The 18,879-nt window shown below is 43.4% G+C and overlaps 3 protein-coding genes across 6 annotated transcripts in view; 1 reads left to right on the forward strand and 2 right to left on the reverse strand.

The window, feature by feature from the left end:
• Positions 1-3,686, reverse strand: part of top2b (DNA topoisomerase II beta) — a 28,178-nt gene extending 24,492 nt beyond the window's left edge. For 2 of the 3 annotated variants that reach the window (XM_035182521.2, XM_035182519.2), the window contains exons 1-2: positions 3,161-3,685; positions 974-1,138 (exon numbers count right to left, since the gene is read on the reverse strand). In XM_035182521.2, the coding sequence (XP_035038412.1) occupies positions 974-1,138; positions 3,161-3,202 (207 nt within the window). In that variant the 5' untranslated portion in view covers positions 3,203-3,685. Of the gene's footprint in view, positions 1-973; positions 1,139-3,160 lie in introns of all 3 variants that reach the window. The other variant, XM_035182520.2, reaches the window with a different exon arrangement.
• A 192-nt stretch (positions 3,687-3,878) lies between these two features.
• Positions 3,879-12,145, reverse strand: ngly1 (N-glycanase 1). Its single transcript, XM_035182524.2, has 12 exons — positions 11,947-12,145; positions 11,156-11,270; positions 10,102-10,344; positions 9,194-9,356; positions 8,862-9,081; positions 8,478-8,599; positions 7,951-8,096; positions 7,314-7,424; positions 7,056-7,235; positions 6,475-6,660; positions 5,301-5,478; positions 3,879-5,201 (listed from the first exon to the last, which is right to left on the reverse strand). Exons 1-12 carry the CDS (start codon positions 12,045-12,047, stop codon positions 5,026-5,028), a joined length of 1,941 nt encoding a protein of 646 aa, XP_035038415.2. The 5' UTR covers positions 12,048-12,145; the 3' UTR covers positions 3,879-5,025.
• Positions 11,749-15,013, forward strand: oxsm (3-oxoacyl-ACP synthase, mitochondrial). Of its 2 annotated transcripts, none has more exons than XM_035182525.2 (3): positions 11,749-11,928; positions 12,473-13,505; positions 14,040-15,013. In XM_035182525.2, the coding sequence occupies exons 1-3, from the start codon at positions 11,856-11,858 to the stop codon at positions 14,440-14,442; spliced, it is 1,509 nt and encodes a 502-aa protein (XP_035038416.2). In that variant the 5' UTR covers positions 11,749-11,855; the 3' UTR covers positions 14,443-15,013. The 2 variants fall into 2 exon arrangements, with proteins under 2 accessions (XP_035038416.2, XP_035038417.2); XM_035182526.2 differs by lacking the exon at positions 11,749-11,928 and adding an exon at positions 12,356-12,391.
• Positions 15,014-18,879: the final 3,866 nt, after the last annotated feature.

Below are 18,879 nucleotides of genomic sequence, written 5' to 3' on the forward strand. Positions count from 1 at the left end.
CAGCTAATCCCAGATGACAATATATGCTTCTGGTGTAATCTTGGCCAACTGGCTAAAGATTGCTGTGGTCCATGATGAACCATCCAGAGCATGAGTTTGTCATGCACCTGAACATTCTCAAAGCAGAGTGCTCTGTCCAAGTGGTCTCTCCAATCCTTTAATCAAATTTGTTAATAAAGTCACATTATCTGTTTCTTTTCAATGACACTATAGCTGCTTTCATACATGCACTGTATTTTGTCCGGAGGAGGTGCATGTCTGAATGCAAATGTCCCAGCGAGTTTCTATGGACTTTGGACTTTATCCGTCTGACCTCCTAGTGTCATGTCCGTAGAAATCCAGGAGCAGTTGATGTGTGAACACAACAGGGGATCAACCACTGGATTGGCCGCGAGCAAGTGGGGGGTTAAAATGGGAAGGGTTTTTTGTTGCCTGTTGTGACACGAGAGAGAGAGAGAGAGAGAGAGAGAGAGAGAGAGAGAGAGAGAGAGAGAGAGAGAGAGAGAGAGAGAGAGAGACTACTGCCCATCATCTGAAGTTCTTTATGCTCACTTTTACTATAACTACAGGCTTTCTGGTATAACTAACTTTTTTCCTTGTATACAACTAGTCCTAGGCACTCAAATAAATACCAGTAATATCCAGTATGAAGCCGTGCATTTTCCACTCTTCACAATAAAAACCTTTTACGAACAAATTAATGGATTCAGTCCACAGAAAGTTCTTTGATTTTGAAACAGGTAGGCTACAGGAAGTGCAAATATTGTAAATATATAAATTTGTAATAACTTCAAAAAATAAACATTGAAATTGTTCTGAAAGGTCATTTTCTGTCTATTCTGCTGTGAACAGCACTCTGAAAAGTAAATCGGCAAGACCTCGAATCTCTAGAAGAGCAGTCCTGCTTCCACGGCTGAACCGCAGCCTGAATGTCAGAATGTCTACAGTGTACAGCAGTTCGCTCGGGACTCACCTGTGTGGTGGGCTCCACGGAGCCGATATACGTGTCTGGACGGAGAAGAATGTGCTCCAGCTGGGTCTTCTTCTGATACACTCGCTCCACAGACAACTTGGAGGCCGCCTTGTCTTTCTTGGTCCCTTCCATCTTGCTGGCATCCCCTCTGCCGTTCGCTGCCTCCTGTTTAACAGAGTTGTTTTAGTTATTACTGGATGCATGACTCTGGTTAAGCTCCGAGCCCTGTGAGAAAACACTGTGCTGTTGACACCAGATTATCAGTGTTTACCACCACAGGGAGGAGGCCTTGTCCTCCCATTGGCTTCACAGTGATACTGGTGACAGATAGAAGAAGCAGAGTACTGGACACTAGACTGTAAATGGACGGTGGAGGATTATCAGTTTCATAGTGAAGTGCACTTGCAATCTCTCCCTCGAACCTAAACCCCAGTTATATTTGAGCAAATGAAATATCTTCCCAGTCCTGGTGAATTTTACAAGCAAGATTTCCAAAATTTGTTTTAAATTATTGATGACAAGAAGAAGGATTTAATTGCAAGTGGTTTTTAATGTTTTACGCAGATAGCCGAAAAACCTGCAGACCATGTGCATCACACAGTTTATCTTCATGCATGATGAGGCTCTTTGTACAACATCAGGCAAGTGCAATTTCTAAGATGTAAAAAAAAAGTCCTTCAGACAAGATATAAGAGAACCATGTGAGCTTAAGGGTACTTTTCCTCCACTAAACAATCCAAAATATAACCTGTGACAGTCTCACAACTACAATCCTGGAATGTGTTAAGATTTTTCTTCAGTTAAACAAGGATAAAACTGAGGTCATTGTTTCTGGAGACACGACAGGACGATTTAAAAATCAGTGCTCAGCTTCAGTCGGTAGAATCAAAACCACAAACCAAGACAGAAATCTTGATGTCGTCACAGACTCAAATATGAACTTGAATAACACAATTACAAAGTCAGCCTACTATCAACATGAGAACATATAGAGGATTAAATAACTTGGAAAACGTATCCATGTGTTTTTATATTTCCACTTGTCTACATTGATTGTGTTAATAGGCCTCAGACCCCTCAGGTCTGCTCCACATTTGAGGAAGAAACTCCCAGAGAGCTGCAGGTCTGCAACTCTTCGTTCTTTTAAATCAATGCTGAGGACTTCACTGTTTGCCACAGCCTTTTATTAAATCAAGTAATTACTATTTAATTACACTGCACTGTAACATTTGCCTTTGAATTTCTTATTTAATTTGCTCATTTCTTTTCCAAATTCACCTTCTTTCAGGAAGTTTTTGTTTATTGCCTAATGCTTACACAGTCCCTCATGATGCCTTCTATATCTATATATGTAAAGCACTTTGCCAATTTGCCTTGATGTTGAAATGTGCTGTACAAATTAATTTGCCACACTTTACAGCAGATAATCTACACACTATAAAAACAATCACTCATCATGTGTCCATACTCTTACTTTCCATATTAAAAAGAGTGCTGTTAATGATATTAATATTAGCAAATACTGAGTAATCACTAACAGACAGATGGTATTCACAGCCAGTCAAATTAAGAGGGTCACAGTTTGACTTAGAATAATCATCTTCTTGGTAGATGTGTGGTTGACATGAATCAGAGTAATTTACAAACTAACTCTGCGCTCCTGACGGCCGACGTGATGTCACCGGGGAACAATACAAACACAGTAGCTGCATAGAGGTGTGCGGCTCCATTTATTATGCGTTTACTACCATAAACAGTGTCCCTGACATTATCAGTAACAACGCAAGGTTCTTCCGTCTACGACTGTTTAATTACTACAGATCGCGGTACGTCTGTATCAGACGCCACATTTTTCTTCAAAACAAACTTTATTTTGAAGATGTAAACTACGGCTCCATGAAGCGGCGGCTGTGTCGAAGTGTGTTGTAGACACTTGAGGACACTGCACCGATCAGCTGTTCGTCTGTGGCCCTTTGTATCCCGGCCTGAATATCAATGGAGACCGCAGCTGTCTCCTCTTCACTGGACCGGACACACAGGGGGATTTAAATGCTAGCTCCAGCTCGAGCTACCCGCGGCACCGCGCTGACACGGACACAGCACTTGTGTACACGTACTGTATACAAACCCCTTGTGTTACACACCCTATATAAGTTAGTTAGGAAGTTGTGTATCACACCAACTCACCAGCCAAGCCAGAGCCCCGCTTCCTGCTGCGCCGTTGGACATCTTCCTTTGTGGTCCTCTCGTCTGTAGAGATGCTGCTCGCACTGTGTTCTCAATTCCACCGAAGTTAAAAGTCCATCCGCATAACAAACGTCTCAGTGGCTGGAAGCTGCACGAAGCTGCTCGTCTCCCATGTTCTTCCCGGGTCTGCGGCGAGGAGAGTCCCTTTAAATGTCTCAGAACAAGCAGAGGACGGGAGAGTGTCGCGGCTATTGTTAAAATCGACAAGCGGTGGCACAGCAGGCCCGAACTTCAACAAAGATGCTAACGCGGCTGCCAGCTGCTAAATAAATACTGTACAAAAAGCGCGCACGGGCGGGCTCGCGATTCACCGGGAGAGCTCCACGGAATTGAACATGAGTTTCACTGAAATGCTGCGGAAACGTCCGAGTTAAATAGTTTTCATATAGAAATGAAAACGACTGTGAGCTAGCAGCTACATCCGCCGTCCGGCTCCGCCATCTGCAAGACAGACAGCGAATCGTCTCGAGGATAAACTGACCAATCAGGCGGCTGCTTTTCAAAGACACCGGTACTTCGGCCAATGGGAGAAGTGGACCTTTAAAGACTCCCGTCTCTTTATTGTCACCGCAAGATGGCGGCAAAGCCCCAGTGAAGCCCAGACAGTGTGATGTGATGTAAACCGCGTCACAGCTTATTGTGGATTTAAACACCAGACTGCAAAAAATATCTTTATTATACCAGCAGAATCACAGTATTTCCATAACACCAATGCTAACATTAAACTGCTTCATTTATCATTACGCACACAATTATCCATACTAGTATTGTTCCTTCCCCTTCCCAACTCCTGATGAGGTTAACGTGCTATACAAGCAAATCTGACTTGGTTCGACACACAAGATTGTAACTGTGGATGGTGAGATATAACAAAACCATGGCCCACTGTAAAGACAGTAACACATATATTGTGTCAATAGTAACACACTTAATAATTGGAACTGGAGATACCTGAGCTGATGAGGGTTTCAACACATGGTTTGCTGTGTGACATCTGTCCCCAGATTACAAAGAAGTATAGGTTACAAAAACTCCATGGCTTCATGGTTAAAACTCTTTACAGGTCTATCTCAGACTCCATGTCTCATTAGCTGCTTTCAGACACGCACTGAACTCAGAAGAATCTCAGGACATTCTCCGGAGGGGCTGAGTGTGAGAACGCAAATGTCCAAGTATGAGCCTCTGGACTTTCCCCAGAGTTTTTTTCCTGGCTAGTAAAAGCTCAGTCTAAATGAAGCGATGTGAGAACACGGCAAGAGATGCTCCGCAGGATTCACCACCAGCGAGTGGGTGGGTTGATGACGCTTCTAACATGCAACAGACTCTGAACTGAAAAAAACAAAAAGCATACAAATTGTCTCAGGATGAAAAAGAGGTGCCATACATGTAGAAGACACCAACGGAGATATCAAGAGCGCTTTTGGTGATAGGGGACAATGCCTGTGCTGATGTCCTGTGTGCTGCTGCGTTTTTGTGTGTGGAAAACAAACTACAGAGATGGTCCAGCCCAATTGTGCGAACATTCTACAGAGTGCATGTCTGGAGACGGCTATAGAGTTTTAGGGTTATCAAAGATTAAAAGAAAAGATTGTGCAATATCTGTGATAGTACAAGCTGTTGCTGTCAATCATTAGATCGTGCATATTTCACCACCCTGTAGACTGACACTTATTGTACTGATTCGACAAAAGAAAAAATTTGATTTTAGAGCTCTAACTATAATTCAAACAGTTACCACTGAACTCATCAGAGCAGCAAAGAGTTAAAAAGTATTATGGATCCAGTTCTGTTGAGTGTAGCAACCGTTAGGCATCTTCTAGGTGGATGAGGATTTCAAATGAAGACTCCTCTGTCTCCTTCAGGCTCTCTCTGAACAGCTGGGAGTGCTGCCACGATGCCTCCCCTTCTCCCCCGCTGAGTTCTGCTGCAACCACGATGTCCGACGAGCCGGACAAACTGGGGAACGACTGCATATTCCCATCTGACGGTTCAAACACAGGAGAGGAAATCGAGAGGAGGTGATGTTGTCATACAGGCACATTGTGAGCACTATATCAGAGGATTTACTGCGTGACTGTACCTCCACAGAATTCTGTAGTAGTTAGTCCTGACTGCAAGGACCAGCAGACTTTCCCCGTGTGGAAGGTCTGGCTACTGGTCCTGATCGAGACAGACTTCATCTTCATCCCCACTGCAGCAAAATCAAACTTCCAGCTCATTCGTCCCGTAGAGGAGCCTTCTGTTCGAGAGATGTACACCTTAACAAAGAAATACAATTAATTCACATACAACTGCATGAAGATACATCAGTCCACAGTTTATTCTCATCCTCAGTATTCCCTTAGAAGTTTACAGTAGTATGCTTATCTTATTTTAACTTGTTCCTAATCTTATTCATAGTCCAAATAAATTCTATTAATGTTTTAAAACAACAGCTGCCAGAGGCATCTTTCGTGAGTAAGTGCTTGTTTGATGCTGATGACTGGGAGGGAGTCCTTTGCTTTAAACTTTCCTGGTAATCAGACTAAATTGCTATTTTGTATAGTTTCTTGTGTGTGTGTGTGTGTGTGTGTGTGTGTGTGTGTGTGTGTGTGTGTGTGTGTGTGTGTGTGTGTGTGTGTGTGTGTGTGTGTGTGTGTGTGTGTGGTGGGGGGTATAAAGAACCGTTAATCAACTCGTTGATCAATTACCTCAGATAAACGTTTTTATGGCCGACATTTTAACAAGTCAAAGCAGGTAAAACAAAGGTGTGATTGACAGTACTGATTAAGGCTGTGCTCCATGATGCTGACCCAGATGATGCCATTTGGGTTGGAATGGGATCCAGTGTTTTTGCTGAACTGATTCTTAATTAGTGGAATGCTCTTAAAGAGTAATAGATTAGCCTTGATGAGCTGAGTTACAGCTTTCAGGACTTGTTTTGTGACTATGTGTACTTAATGTAGAAATATCTCTTTTAACACAAAATAAACAAAGAAATATTAACACTTCAAAATTGAATTGCTCTTTAACTTAATTATACTATATTTTTTCAATGTAGAAAAACAAACAAACTGTGACTGACATTTTTCCTAATATTCAAAATATTTAATTCAAACACAATTTGCATTTACAGTGGCTACATTTGAAGCTAGCACTGTTTTCAAATGGATACACCTTGAAATAATTAAGAATACTTTTATGATTACAAATCATAGAATATTGGAAATAAATATTATCTGAAATGAAAACTAGTGCTTTGTTAATGCTCATACCATCTGCCAGTCCTTTTCCAACATTCTGAAGACCGACTCCTTCCTCCACACGCACTGATCCCAACCCTGAACTACCTCAGAGCTGTTGGACAGTCGACAGTACTGGTCTTTGGTGGCACTGTAGCACACGTGCAGTAACCGGTCACTCTTCTCTTTCTCAGTGGCAGTAAACACGTAACCTTCAGCCTGAGAAAAACACACACAGATGCACACACTGTCATCTGACATCAAGCAATTCAATCATCAACCGTGGACATATTACACTATTAAATAGAACAGTACATGTGGCTGGGTGATGCCCAACACAATCTGCTAGTATGTGGTGTTTCATAAAGTTGTTTGATTCCATATTATTTGGTTTTGTGTTTAGTTTGAGTTGAAACTCCTAAAATCACCACTAAAATCACATATATTGTGAATACATATTGAGATCCCAATAATGGTTCATGGTTCAAATATTGTTATATTTTTTGTTTATATGGCATGTTTATATTACAGTTGGGAGGAGGTCTATTGAAATTGATACATATAGCTGAGTAGTGTAAGATCCATAGCAACATAATTTGTACAATATACTAAACCTGTGTTGAAGACTCAGCCGCTCTGGTCTCCCCCCTTGCTATCCTCCAGGCCATAGAGCCTGAGTCGCGTCCCCCCAGCTCTCCTGGTTTCGGCTTCTTTGGGGAAAGAAACTCCACCAGCTCAACAAGCAGCCTCTCCGTCAGGTCCTTCTTCCTGCCTGGACTCACGACCTGTTGCCTCTAGCAGACGGAAGGTGGCTTACAGCAGAGTCACCACAGGATAGTATTATATACATGGTCAGGAGAGTTATGACTTACTGAGTCGTTGAGCCCACTAATGGTGTGAAGCAGCCAGGCCTCTTGAACACGGGTCCTTCTAGACAAAACCTCTGGATGTTTGCAGGAATATCTCCACGTCACGTCCACCACCTGCATCGCAAACACACACATGTAAGTACATGACCCAATAAGAGAATTAATGTCTGAACAACAGTATACAGTGGTCAATCAATCGGACAAAAAATAAATAGAACATTTTAAATAAATGAATATTTAGTGATCAGTATCAACATATTCACAGTATTGTATGATAAGACTCCAATCCAATCCCTGACTAAAATACCTTCATACATAAATAAAAATACACAAAACATCTGTCATCTAACCCAGTGACCATTTTATAATGTTTTTAAGTGTGCTTCCTCGTTTCATTTACACTTGTGCACATGCATGAAGATGCACATGCAGACACAATTGCACATTCCTGCCAATGCTGTCACACACTGATCTACAAACCACATCAACATGTTAAGCAATGAACCAATAAAGGCAGCGAAGAAGGCTGAGAGGAAGTAAATAAGGAGGTTCAATCAATTTATATATTGAGTTCCAGTCAGGGCAAGCTAGATGGTGTTGTAATAATGTAGTAATAGCAGTGTGCATCAATTTCTCTGACCTGGTCCTTGGAGAAAGCCAGGACATAGGCCAGTTTCTTCCCCCAGCCAACCTCATAAAGAAGAGGCTTGTCACAGACATTCTCACACGAGTCACAGTGCAGCCAACGACGCTGAGCAAGCGAGTAAATCTCTGTCCACACGTGGTCTGAAATAACACAGAACCTTTAGTTCATTTACATGCTACATACAAAGTTCTGACATCAAACTAAGTGGGAATTTAATAGCTTTCAAAAGCAAAGTCTGACATTCTGCGATGTTTAAAATGCAATGAAATGTTCCAAATGAGTCAAATGGCAAAATATTTGAAACTGGTTCAGTGTTTGGGATAGTTTCAAGTACAGTACTAACAACACACACTCATCTTTGTGCTTCATAAAATATGTAAAGAGTAAAAATGTTGCAGGGAGGACTGGGAGGACTCTTAATCAACAAATTCTGTGAGGGTGACCAATTTCTCTGTATAAATAAACTTTGGGTTTAATCTAACAAGCGATACAAGAGCCACATCAGTCAGTCATGTACCTACCTGTACTATCCCAGATATACCTGGCTTCCAAGCCAAGGGCTCTGCAGCACAGGGTGAAACAGTTCGCCCACTCCCCACAGCGCCCCGTCCTGGTTTCCAGCAGCTTCTCCGGATTGTTGTACCTGGTAGAGAAAACATGCAAGCAATCCATTATATTCTGCGTTGTGTTCAAACCCATCGATACTCTATTCCTGTTTACAGGAAACATATCTACCGTGTTGCCATTTTAAAATGTGTTGACAGTGAATACTACAAAAAGAAATGTATAAGAAATGAAAAATAAGTCTTAACAGTACCAAAAGTCATTCTGCAACCTTATATTAATTTTTATCTTAAATATAACCTTAAAATAACATACAAAAACACACGCACGCACACACTTACCTTGGGAATCTTGTGGAGAGCCTACAGAGCTGACAGTAATGGTTCTCCACTCGCTGAGCTCCCCAGCGCACATCATCAGTGCTGGGACTGAGGGAGCTGGCATTCTCTGTGGGACCTCCACAGCGGCTGCAGGGTAAACTGTTCACCCAGGAGAAGAAATCCTGCTTGAACCACCTGAGTAACTCCAGCACCAGGAAGTCTTCTATTCCAAGTTTACAATCTACAAACAGGAAAGCATGTCATTTTTGCCTCTTAGTCTCAATGTGTAAACAGTCAAATAAAGATGTAGAGTACAACTGATTGCTCTTAATAAGTGAATGAAGGGACTTTACCTGGGTCGGCATCTTTAGCCTCCTTCAGCTTGTGTTGAGCAGCAGATGACAGCTGCTGGTGAGGGATGTGACTCAGAGCTTTCTGCTGCAGCTCAGGGTTTTCATACATCATCACATGCTGGAAGTTTGACTGGAGAGTCACGAAGAAGCTCATACTGTTTTCCTGACACAAGACAAGGAAACATCATTCACCAACCAAGATGAATAATCAAAATCACTGAGGGACTTGCATGTATATTTACAGCAGTTGTTGTTGAGAGATGTAAGGGACTGCATGAAAGATATTTCAAGAAACAAGGCCATTCCAATATTATTAAGTAATAAATATTTACAATTAAAAGTGAAAAGCAACAAAGCACAAAGAATTAAAGCAGTAATTTAATTTATGGAATAATATTTAATCTGAATGACATGAGAACATTTCTAGAGTAATAAGCTAGTGTTAGATTTATGGCATATGAATGTCAAATATCCTAGTTACTATATACTTTGTTAAAAAGAGCTACAAAATTAATGACTGGCAAACTGAAATATACTCTATCAGGATTTTCACATTTATACAGTCTGGTTTTTTAGCTGCTCTTTATAAACACATTCATGTAACAATAGTGATTTATCCAAATACCAGACAATTAATTATTTTTCATTTACTGATCCATTCACCAATGCATACGGATCAGGGCTTTGACATGCTGTAAGGTAATTTCACCGTATTTTCCTGCATTGGCATTCACTGGAGCTTCTAACTAAATGTCCATCATAGACTTGTTTATTCTCATTTCTTATCAAAAATGGATCTATGAGAGTTAAGGTGCGTTTAGCCTCTGTTGTGATGATACTGCAGCTGAAAGCCACAAATATATGCAGTTACAGCCTCTGCTATTTAAAGGTTTCGGGAACATCATTACCAGGGATGATGGCTGTGATGGAGGTGGGGAAATTGGCTGACTGGGAGCAGTAGGAGCAGTAGGAGCAGGAGCAGCAGGAGCAGCAGGAGCAGGAGCAAGGCTCTCTGGTGCTGAGGCTGCAGCAACCTGAGTTCTGGGTTGGACAGGCTGTAGCCTCTGATCCCTCTCTGCTGCTATGGATTCCCTGATGAGTTTCAGCTGTTCCACTGATGCAGAATTGGGGAACACCAGGTGGGTCTCCGCCTAAAAAGAGGTGCAAGTGGGTGTATTAGGCCCTGTCCAGACCTGTTAATAACATCCGTCCTGAGAACTGCCCTATTCAAACCTGGCATTAAAATGTGTCCTGAATGTGTCTCCTGTGATCACTTGTGATTGGATCTCACTTCCCCACTCTATATGCAAATAATAACGACCGTCATTTATGCTTGCCAAGACAACCCAGTCTGAGAATACGGATGTGTCACAGTGTTTTTGATGGCATGTATGTGTCTGCAAAAGCAAGTGAGTGGGAGAGAGGTTGAGACAGAAATGAGTCATGAGGGGCTGACTGAATCTCGTGCAGCTAAGCTATTAAGAAAGATTTTATCAATTTAACAAAAGTATCAATCATTATGTGGTGGTCAGTGTTGATATTGTAGTGGTAACCACTGAATGCAACAGAGAAACATATAAAAATACATTTGGTTCATTATGAAACTGTAGCGGATCAGAGGATGTCAGCTGAGTAGGCGGTCCTTCATATGTGACCCCGGACGCATTTGCATTCACACAGCGAAAAGAATGTGGCCACATGTGTCCCAGAACAAGTCCAACAGTGATCTGAGTAATTGGATCTTAGGACACATTCAGGACACATTAAGGTGTGTTCATATTTGCACTTAGCACTGACCACTTGTCAGTGGTTCAGTCAGGACGGATGCAATTCCAGGTCTGAACGGGGTCTAAGATATTCAGAGTTATGCCATGGGCGATCGATTAGACCCCTAGGAATCAAAGCAATACAACAGGAGATCTGTAATTTAACTTCTGTAGTAGCAACCTGTCAGGTTCTTACCTCCTCGAATCCCATCTCAAAGAGACATTCCACAGCTCCTTTGACGGGCAGCAGCTTGGTGGAGAAAGTAGGATTTCCTATGCGGATCGACCTGTACTTTTCCTCATTTGGATTCCTGTGAGGGAGGTGGCATCATTTGTTTTTAAGGCTTTTCAGGAAACACCTTTTGTTCCTCTGTGGCTTTAGAGACATTTCATATTTACAAACCAGCAAGTGATGCAATCCTTTAATAGACAATACGCGCACGCATTATAGCTACGAGTGTTTACATTAACACGTGCGTCTGTTATTGTCAGCAATATCCCGCTTCACCTATTTTAAAATCAGACATTTTGCTGAAAACATCGACTCTACTCAAAAAAAGGAAGTGCGACAATTTTAACTTAAGACATTTACTTTTATATAAAAAGACTTAGGGTGCTGATTACTGACATGTTACCCATCTTAAATCTGCTTTATCGTGAGTTATCCCTCTGCCGAATTAACCAGAAAATATAAAGTTATGTGAGGAGGGATGACGAGTAAGGGCGTCTATCCATTAACAGTGTCAAAGCAAAAGGGACAAAGTACAAGTGCCCATTTGTCTCACAGAGTTTGGTGGCACAACAGGAACAACAGCACGCCGCAGGGCCCAGGTACATCTGGCCTTACACGGCATTTAGACTGACTTGTCAGGGCAGGACGCGATCTGCCATTTAATATGTGTGAGATGTACGGAACCCCTCTATCACAACCTCAGCTTAGCATAACACATCTACCCCCCCGACCCGCTGGTAAGTTCACAACTTTACCTTAGAATGTTGTCCGCATATGTGAGTAACAACTTGGCCACGTCTAGGAAGACTTCGTTTGAGTTCTCACACAATGTGGTGACTGCTGGTGACACAGCCATGTTGCTATTTCCTCTTGAAAACGCCGGTTCTTCCAGTTTTGAGAGTGACAGCTAATGCTAACACTGCTGCTGACTGGATGTTTTGGGTCCTGCGTGAAGCTGCCCCATCAGCGCCTGGATGTCTGTAGCTTTGAAACTATTGTTTATTATTGTTTGTTTTATGATTTATATCTATAATTGAGTTCAATTTCATCCTTTTGTATCTTATTTGATTTTATATTTAAAAAAAATGTACAAGTTAAAGAGAGTTGCCGACGATTCAAAGTCACAGGCAAATGTAAGGCTGCCCTGGTTGTCCTGTCATATGGATGTTTCCACAGTGGATGAAGCGGTGCACTTGTCGGGTCAGTAACAGACGTGAGTTGTGTTGACTCACATATTTCAGCTTTAGTTTTGTGAATGTGTTTCTCTCATATTAAAACCAGATCCAAAGATTAACTGTCCTGACAGAGATAACAACATGTCCGCTCTGACTCTGTCCTGCGGGACCGTACGACAGCTGAGAGCACACAACATGGGGGCACTTCTTCACAGGAGCTCCTCTGTTTGTCCAAACCAACTCTCCAGACCACACAGCTCGGGACAGCCGAGGAGGAGGAGGAGGGTTGTGATCACCGGTGTAGGGTTGGTGTGTCCCCTGGGCACAGGGACTGCTCTGCCCTGGGACCGTCTGATTAAAGCCCACAGTGGGATTGTTGCTCTGGATTCTGAGGGGTACAAGACAGTTCCCTGTAAAGTGGCCGCTCTGGTAACCAGGGGGACTGAAGAGGGTCAGTTTAACATGGAAAGGTTTGCCTCTCGTGGGGAGATCAACAGCATGTCACCAGCTACTGTGATGGCCCTGGGGGCTGCCCAGCTCGCTCTGGAGGACTCCGGCTGGTACCCCAAGTCCCCAGAGGAACAGCTCAGCACTGGGGTGGCTGTCGGCATGGGCATGGTGGCACTGGAGGAGATTGCTCGCACCTCGGCTGCCTTCCAGGAAAAGGGCTACAACAGAGTGAGCCCCTTCTTTGTGCCCCGCATCCTCGTCAACATGGCTGCTGGGCACATAAGTATCAAACACAGATTAAAGGGTCCCAATCATGCGGTGTCCACAGCATGCGCCACAGGTGCACATGCCATAGGTGATGCCGCCAGGTTCATTGCCCATGGGGACGCGGATGCTATGGTTACAGGAGGAACAGAATCCTGCATAGGGCCTCTGTCAGTAGCTGGGTTTGCCAGGGCACGTGCCCTCGCCACCAAATGGAATGACAACCCTGTGCTGGCATCGAGACCCTTCCACCCAGAGAGAGAGGGCTTTGTGATGGGTGAAGGAGCTGCTGTGCTCCTGCTGGAGGAGCTGGACCGTGCAATGAAGAGGGGAGCCAGGATCTACGCAGAGGTCCTGGGCTATGGACTCTCAGGGGACGCCAGCCACATCACTGCACCCACTGCAGACGGGGATGGGGCATTCAGGTGACTCACTTTAGGGTTTTCAGAAGCATTTACTTTTTATTTGTCTAATGTGAGAGCCAGCATGTCTTTTATTCTAAAAAAACTTCATTATCACACAAAAGTTAAGTAGTGGGGGTCAGCACCCCCCTCACAAGAGGGGTAAATCTGAGGGGTCATGAGATGATTAACAGAATGGTAAGGGAAACACAGTGCATCTTCATTTGCTCAGGAACGGTAACACAGCGACATTGCAAAAAGAGGAATGGTCAAATAATTCCGTAGTAGTTCCCTGTCGTTTGTGAGCATCCATCACAGTTCACAGACTGACTTCCCACCTCAACTTTGATGTACCGTAGTTTTGAGGACACCGCCTGTAGTAGGAACTTTATTTTCTCCTCCAAATAAAGATGAAGACATCTGGTCATGCAACCCCTCTGATTGTTTGATCCTAATAGGCTTTTTTGGAGAATTTAGTTTGCTATTATTACTGATAAATGTAATAACAAAAAAAAGTCTAGAATTGTCCTCCTAACTGTCTGACCACTGTCTCCATAGGTGCATGTCTGCAGCACTCAGAGATGCTGGCGTCTCCCCGGCAGATGTGACATACGTGAATGCTCACGCCACGTCCACGCCGTTGGGTGACGCGGCTGAAAATGCAGCCATCAAAAGGCTCTTCCAGCAAAGCGTCGAGAGCCTGGCCGTCTCCTCCACCAAAGGGGCTACTGGACATCTGCTTGGGGCTGCGGGGGCCGTGGAGGCAGCCTTCACCGCTCTGGCCTGCTACCATGGGGTCCTGCCCCCGACTCTCAACCTGGATCGCACTGAGCCAGAGTTTGACCTGAATTATGTTCCCTGCACAGCGCAGTCATGGCAGACTCAGGGCCGACGGGTTGCACTTACAAACTCATTTGGATTTGGTGGCACCAACGCTTCACTGTGTCTCGCCAGCATCTGAGGACACACTGAGACTTTTTTTTAATAGGAAATGAAATGTGTTCCTTTTTTTAAGCTCTGGTATTATGGAGTGTCAGTGACTGAATAATAATATAATAATAACTTTGTATAGACCTTATCTAAACAATGTTACAAAGTGTTTCACACAACAAAAGGGCAAAATAAGAATGATCTAAAATAAAAGGTATTCAGTTCAATTTCAGGGCCATAATAAGGTCAAGACCTTAAAAGTTATAGAGAAACTCAACAGTTCCCAGTCCTGTTACGTTATTCATTTGTGCTGCCACTGGTAGTTTGTGGAAAACTCGTGCTAACTGATGATGTGAATAATGTGAATTTAGAGAAAATTCAATTAAGTTCAGATACTTTTTCCCCCTGAAAATTCGATGAAAAGCTTTAAATTGCAATGATGACAAATTCTGGGCAAAGCTTTAAAACAATGTCATGTTTGTATATTTGCGGTTCGTAACTTATATGTCGTGAACATGATTAAAACCTCATGTGGTAGAAGAAGTATGGTCTCTGTCTGGAGAAGCTGTTTTTCAGTTTTGCATTAAAAACCGAAAAATGTGGTTTGTTGTTGCTCTGCTCGCCATTTTCTACAGTTTGTGACTGGATGAATAAATCTGTCTGGATTGGGAAAATAACTCACTCATTACTGCTGATCAAAACTTAAACAAGGTTGTCTCTACAAATATGGCCCTGTGTAGGAATGGATAAATCTTAAATGATCGTAAACGGTCCAGTTACTATACATCATTATTTGATCAATAAAAAAAAACATTAAACCATCAGTGTGATAAGTTTGTGCTTGGTACCAGCAGATGGTGCTGGCTCACAACAAGTCACTTATTTTGTTTCTAATTTCACTTCCATCAACATTAGCCATTTAGTGGATAATAGTGTTCATTTTATCGTTGTCAGACAATCATGAAATGTCAGGGTGCTCCAAGGAGACACCCGAGGCTTTTTATATCCATTAGAGTAAATGGAGAGGAAATGAGTTATAGAAAAAGGTTGATAATTGTATTAACAAGATAGTTATGGTTAATTGCATGCTGTTGGCTTCCCATATCCAACCTACACTATCCCAAAAAATATAGGGAATACTTAAATCACACATCAGATCTTGATGAGCGAATTATTCAAGTTGAAAATCTGTACTGATGTACATTGCATAATTTGTTGAGAGCAAAATGACACAACAACGGTCAATGGAAACAGCTCATCATCAACCCTTTGAGGCCTGGATTCAAAACCACAACGAAGAATTAAAATCACAGGCTGATCCAACCAGCGTGAATTTCATCACAGCATCTCACAATGTGACTCAGTAGTGTGTATGGCCTCCTCGTGCCTGTATGCACTCCAGAGAACGTCTAGGCCTGCTCCTGTTGAGTTGGCGGATGGTGTCCTGGGGGATCTCCTCCCAGACCTGGATCAGCGCATCAGTGAGCTCCTGCACAGTCTGTGGCGGTACTTGGCAGCGTCAGATACACCGGCACCTATATCCTATAGGTGCGCAATTGGATTTAGGTCAGGGGAACGGGAGGGCCAGTCAATGGCATCAATGCCTTCGTCATCACACTCTTGCCACATGAGGCCGGGAATTATCCTGCACCAGGAGGAACCCAGCGCCCACTGCACCAGCCTAAGGTCTGACAATTTCCTCCCGGTACCTAACGGCAGTCACGAAACCATTGGCTATGACATGGAGGTCTGTGCGACCCTCCAAGGATATGCCTCCCCAGACCATCACTGACCCACTGCCAAACCGGTCATGCTGGATGATGTTACAGGCAGCATAAAGTTCACCACAGTGTCTCCAGACTCTTTCATGCCTCTCACGTGTACTCAGTGTGAACCTGCTCTCATCTGTAAAGAGAACGGGGCACCAGTGACAGGCCTTCCAATTCTGGTGTTCTTAGGGGAAGGCCAATCGAGCTGCACGGTGCTTGGCTCTGAGAGCAGCTCCCACTAGAGGATGTCAGGCCCCATGCCACCCTCATGGAGTCTGTTTGTGACAGTTTGGACAGAAACATGCATGCCAGTAGCCTGTTGGAGGTAATTTTGTCGGGCTCTGGCAGTGCTCCTCCTGTTCCTCCTCGCGCAAAGGAGCAGATACCGATCCAGCTCTCCTCATGTAATGGCCGGTCTCCTGGTATCTCCTACTGTATATGCTCTTGAGACTGCTGGGAGACACAGCAAACCTTGCGACCGCACGTATGGATTTGCCCTCCTGGAGGAGCTGGACTACCTGTGCAACCGGATTGGGCTGCTGGTACCACCTCATGCTACCAGTAGTGACAGGGACACTAACAGAACACAAAACTAAAGAAGAATTAGTCAGGAAGGATAAAGAGAGAGCAACTGTCTGTGGCCACCACATGTAAAACCATTCCCTTTTGGGGAGTTGTGTTGCTTTTGCCTCTACATTGCATCTGTTGTCACTTTCATTTGCACCAAAGCAGTGAAATTGATTCACAATCACTTGTACTTCCTATAGGGACTGATTGATATCCCTGAAGTTTAACTGACTTGGTGTTATACTGTGACTTTAATAGAATAGCATGATCTTAGACACCTTTCAGTCTGCGTTTGCTCTCCCTTGGATCCAGCCTGTTGAGGCCTTTTTTGTCAGCAGTGGGAACACATCATCGAAGCAGATGAGTAAGAGAGGTTAACTGGGAACAAAGTGCCATTATGTCAGGGTTGAAACAGAAGTAACGGGGTAAACAGTCCCTTCAGGGAGAAGACAGTTTTCTAGACTATTATCTCTGTGCAAAGTTTCAATGACAATTATTCTGCCGCTTTATATGGAAGAAGAGACACATAGTTATTTTCTGGCTTCCTGGGGGAGACGTGTAATGAATATTAGGGGACATCAAGTACCAATTTGCTGACTTATTTTCCCTGCAGGTATGATGGTTGAGAATATGCAATATTTAAATCGCCACATGAAGATTTTTAGAGGCTGTGAGTAAAACAAATCTCACATTCTACAGTATATCATATTTGTATATATGCAGCCGCCTTCATAACTATTGGTGAAACTTTGTTGTCAAAGACTACATTTAGGTTTAAGATCAAAAGATGAAAAAGAGATGAGTTCAGAGATTTGGCTTTTATTTCCTGGTATTTACATTGAGATATGTTCCTAACCCTACAAATGAGGACACAGCCCCTTTTATTTGAACCCACTGTTTTTACAAGTGTGCACAAATATTGGCCTTGGTTTTAGCTTTGGGTTTTACCTGTGAATACTGTGTTGTTCTTTCAAAGGATAAACCATCATGAGGTGCAGATAGATGACTATGAGAGAAAAACGCAGAGAAAAGAGAGAAAATCGATCAGAGCCATTGCACAAACAACAGGCATAGCCAGTACAACAAAAGGAGATCAATTAGTGGTGTTCTGAGCAACAGACACACAAACAGGTTCAGCAACGACAACAGCAGCAGCTGATAACAGAGACATTGTGAGAGCTGTGAAGAAAAAGCCAAATTCAAAAGAGACTTTGAGAGCAGCAATATAATGAAGAGGGCCGACCACAAACCACTCATCAGCAGAAAGGACAGGGGTAGAATTCATTAAAAAGTACAGAGCTGAACCACATAAGCTCCTGTTCTGGACTTTATAATAATCTACCAGATGGATTGAAAGAAAAGTGTGGACAAGTAAACGATTTGCGCATGATCCAAAACATACAATTGTATCTATGAAGCTCGGTGGAGGTGGTGCCATGGCTGCTTCAGGTGATGTGCTTTCATCCTACCTCAACAACCGCACTTACCGGGTAACTTGGAGAGGATCTGTGTCTTAACCTTGTCCTCTTAATACTGGGGTCCCTCAAGGTTCCGTCCTGGGCCCCCTCCTCTTCTCTCTGTACACCAACTCTTTCGGCTCTGTCATTCACTCACATGGCTTTTCCTACCATAGCTATGCTGATGACATCCAACTAATCCTCTCTTTTCCCCAATCTGAAACACAGGTAGCAGCACGAATCTCTGCCTGTCTGACTGACATCTCTCAGTGGATGTCCGCACACCACCTGAAAATTAACCTTGATAAGACTGAACTACTTCTCCTTCCAGGGAAAGGCTCTCTCACCCACGACCTGACTATTACCTTTGACAACTCCGTGTTAGCCCCCACCCAGACTGCTAGGAACCTGGGTGTGACACTCGACAGTCAACTCTCCCTTACTGCCAACATTACTGCAACAACATGTTCCTGTAGATACATGCTGCACAACATCAGGAGAATACGTCCCCTTCTCACTCAGAAGGAGGTGCAGGTTCTGGTCCAGGCTCTGGTCATCTCATGCCTAGACTATTGCAACTCCCTCCTGGCAGGTCTACCTGCTAGTGCCATCCGACCTCTGCAGCTCATCCGGAATGCAGCAGCTCGACTGGTCTTTAACCTAAGTTCACTCACA

The sequence above is a fragment of the Hippoglossus stenolepis genome, chromosome 17, assembly GCF_022539355.2.
Source record: "Hippoglossus stenolepis isolate QCI-W04-F060 chromosome 17, HSTE1.2, whole genome shotgun sequence".
NCBI classification, from domain to species: domain Eukaryota; kingdom Metazoa; phylum Chordata; class Actinopteri; order Pleuronectiformes; family Pleuronectidae; genus Hippoglossus; species Hippoglossus stenolepis.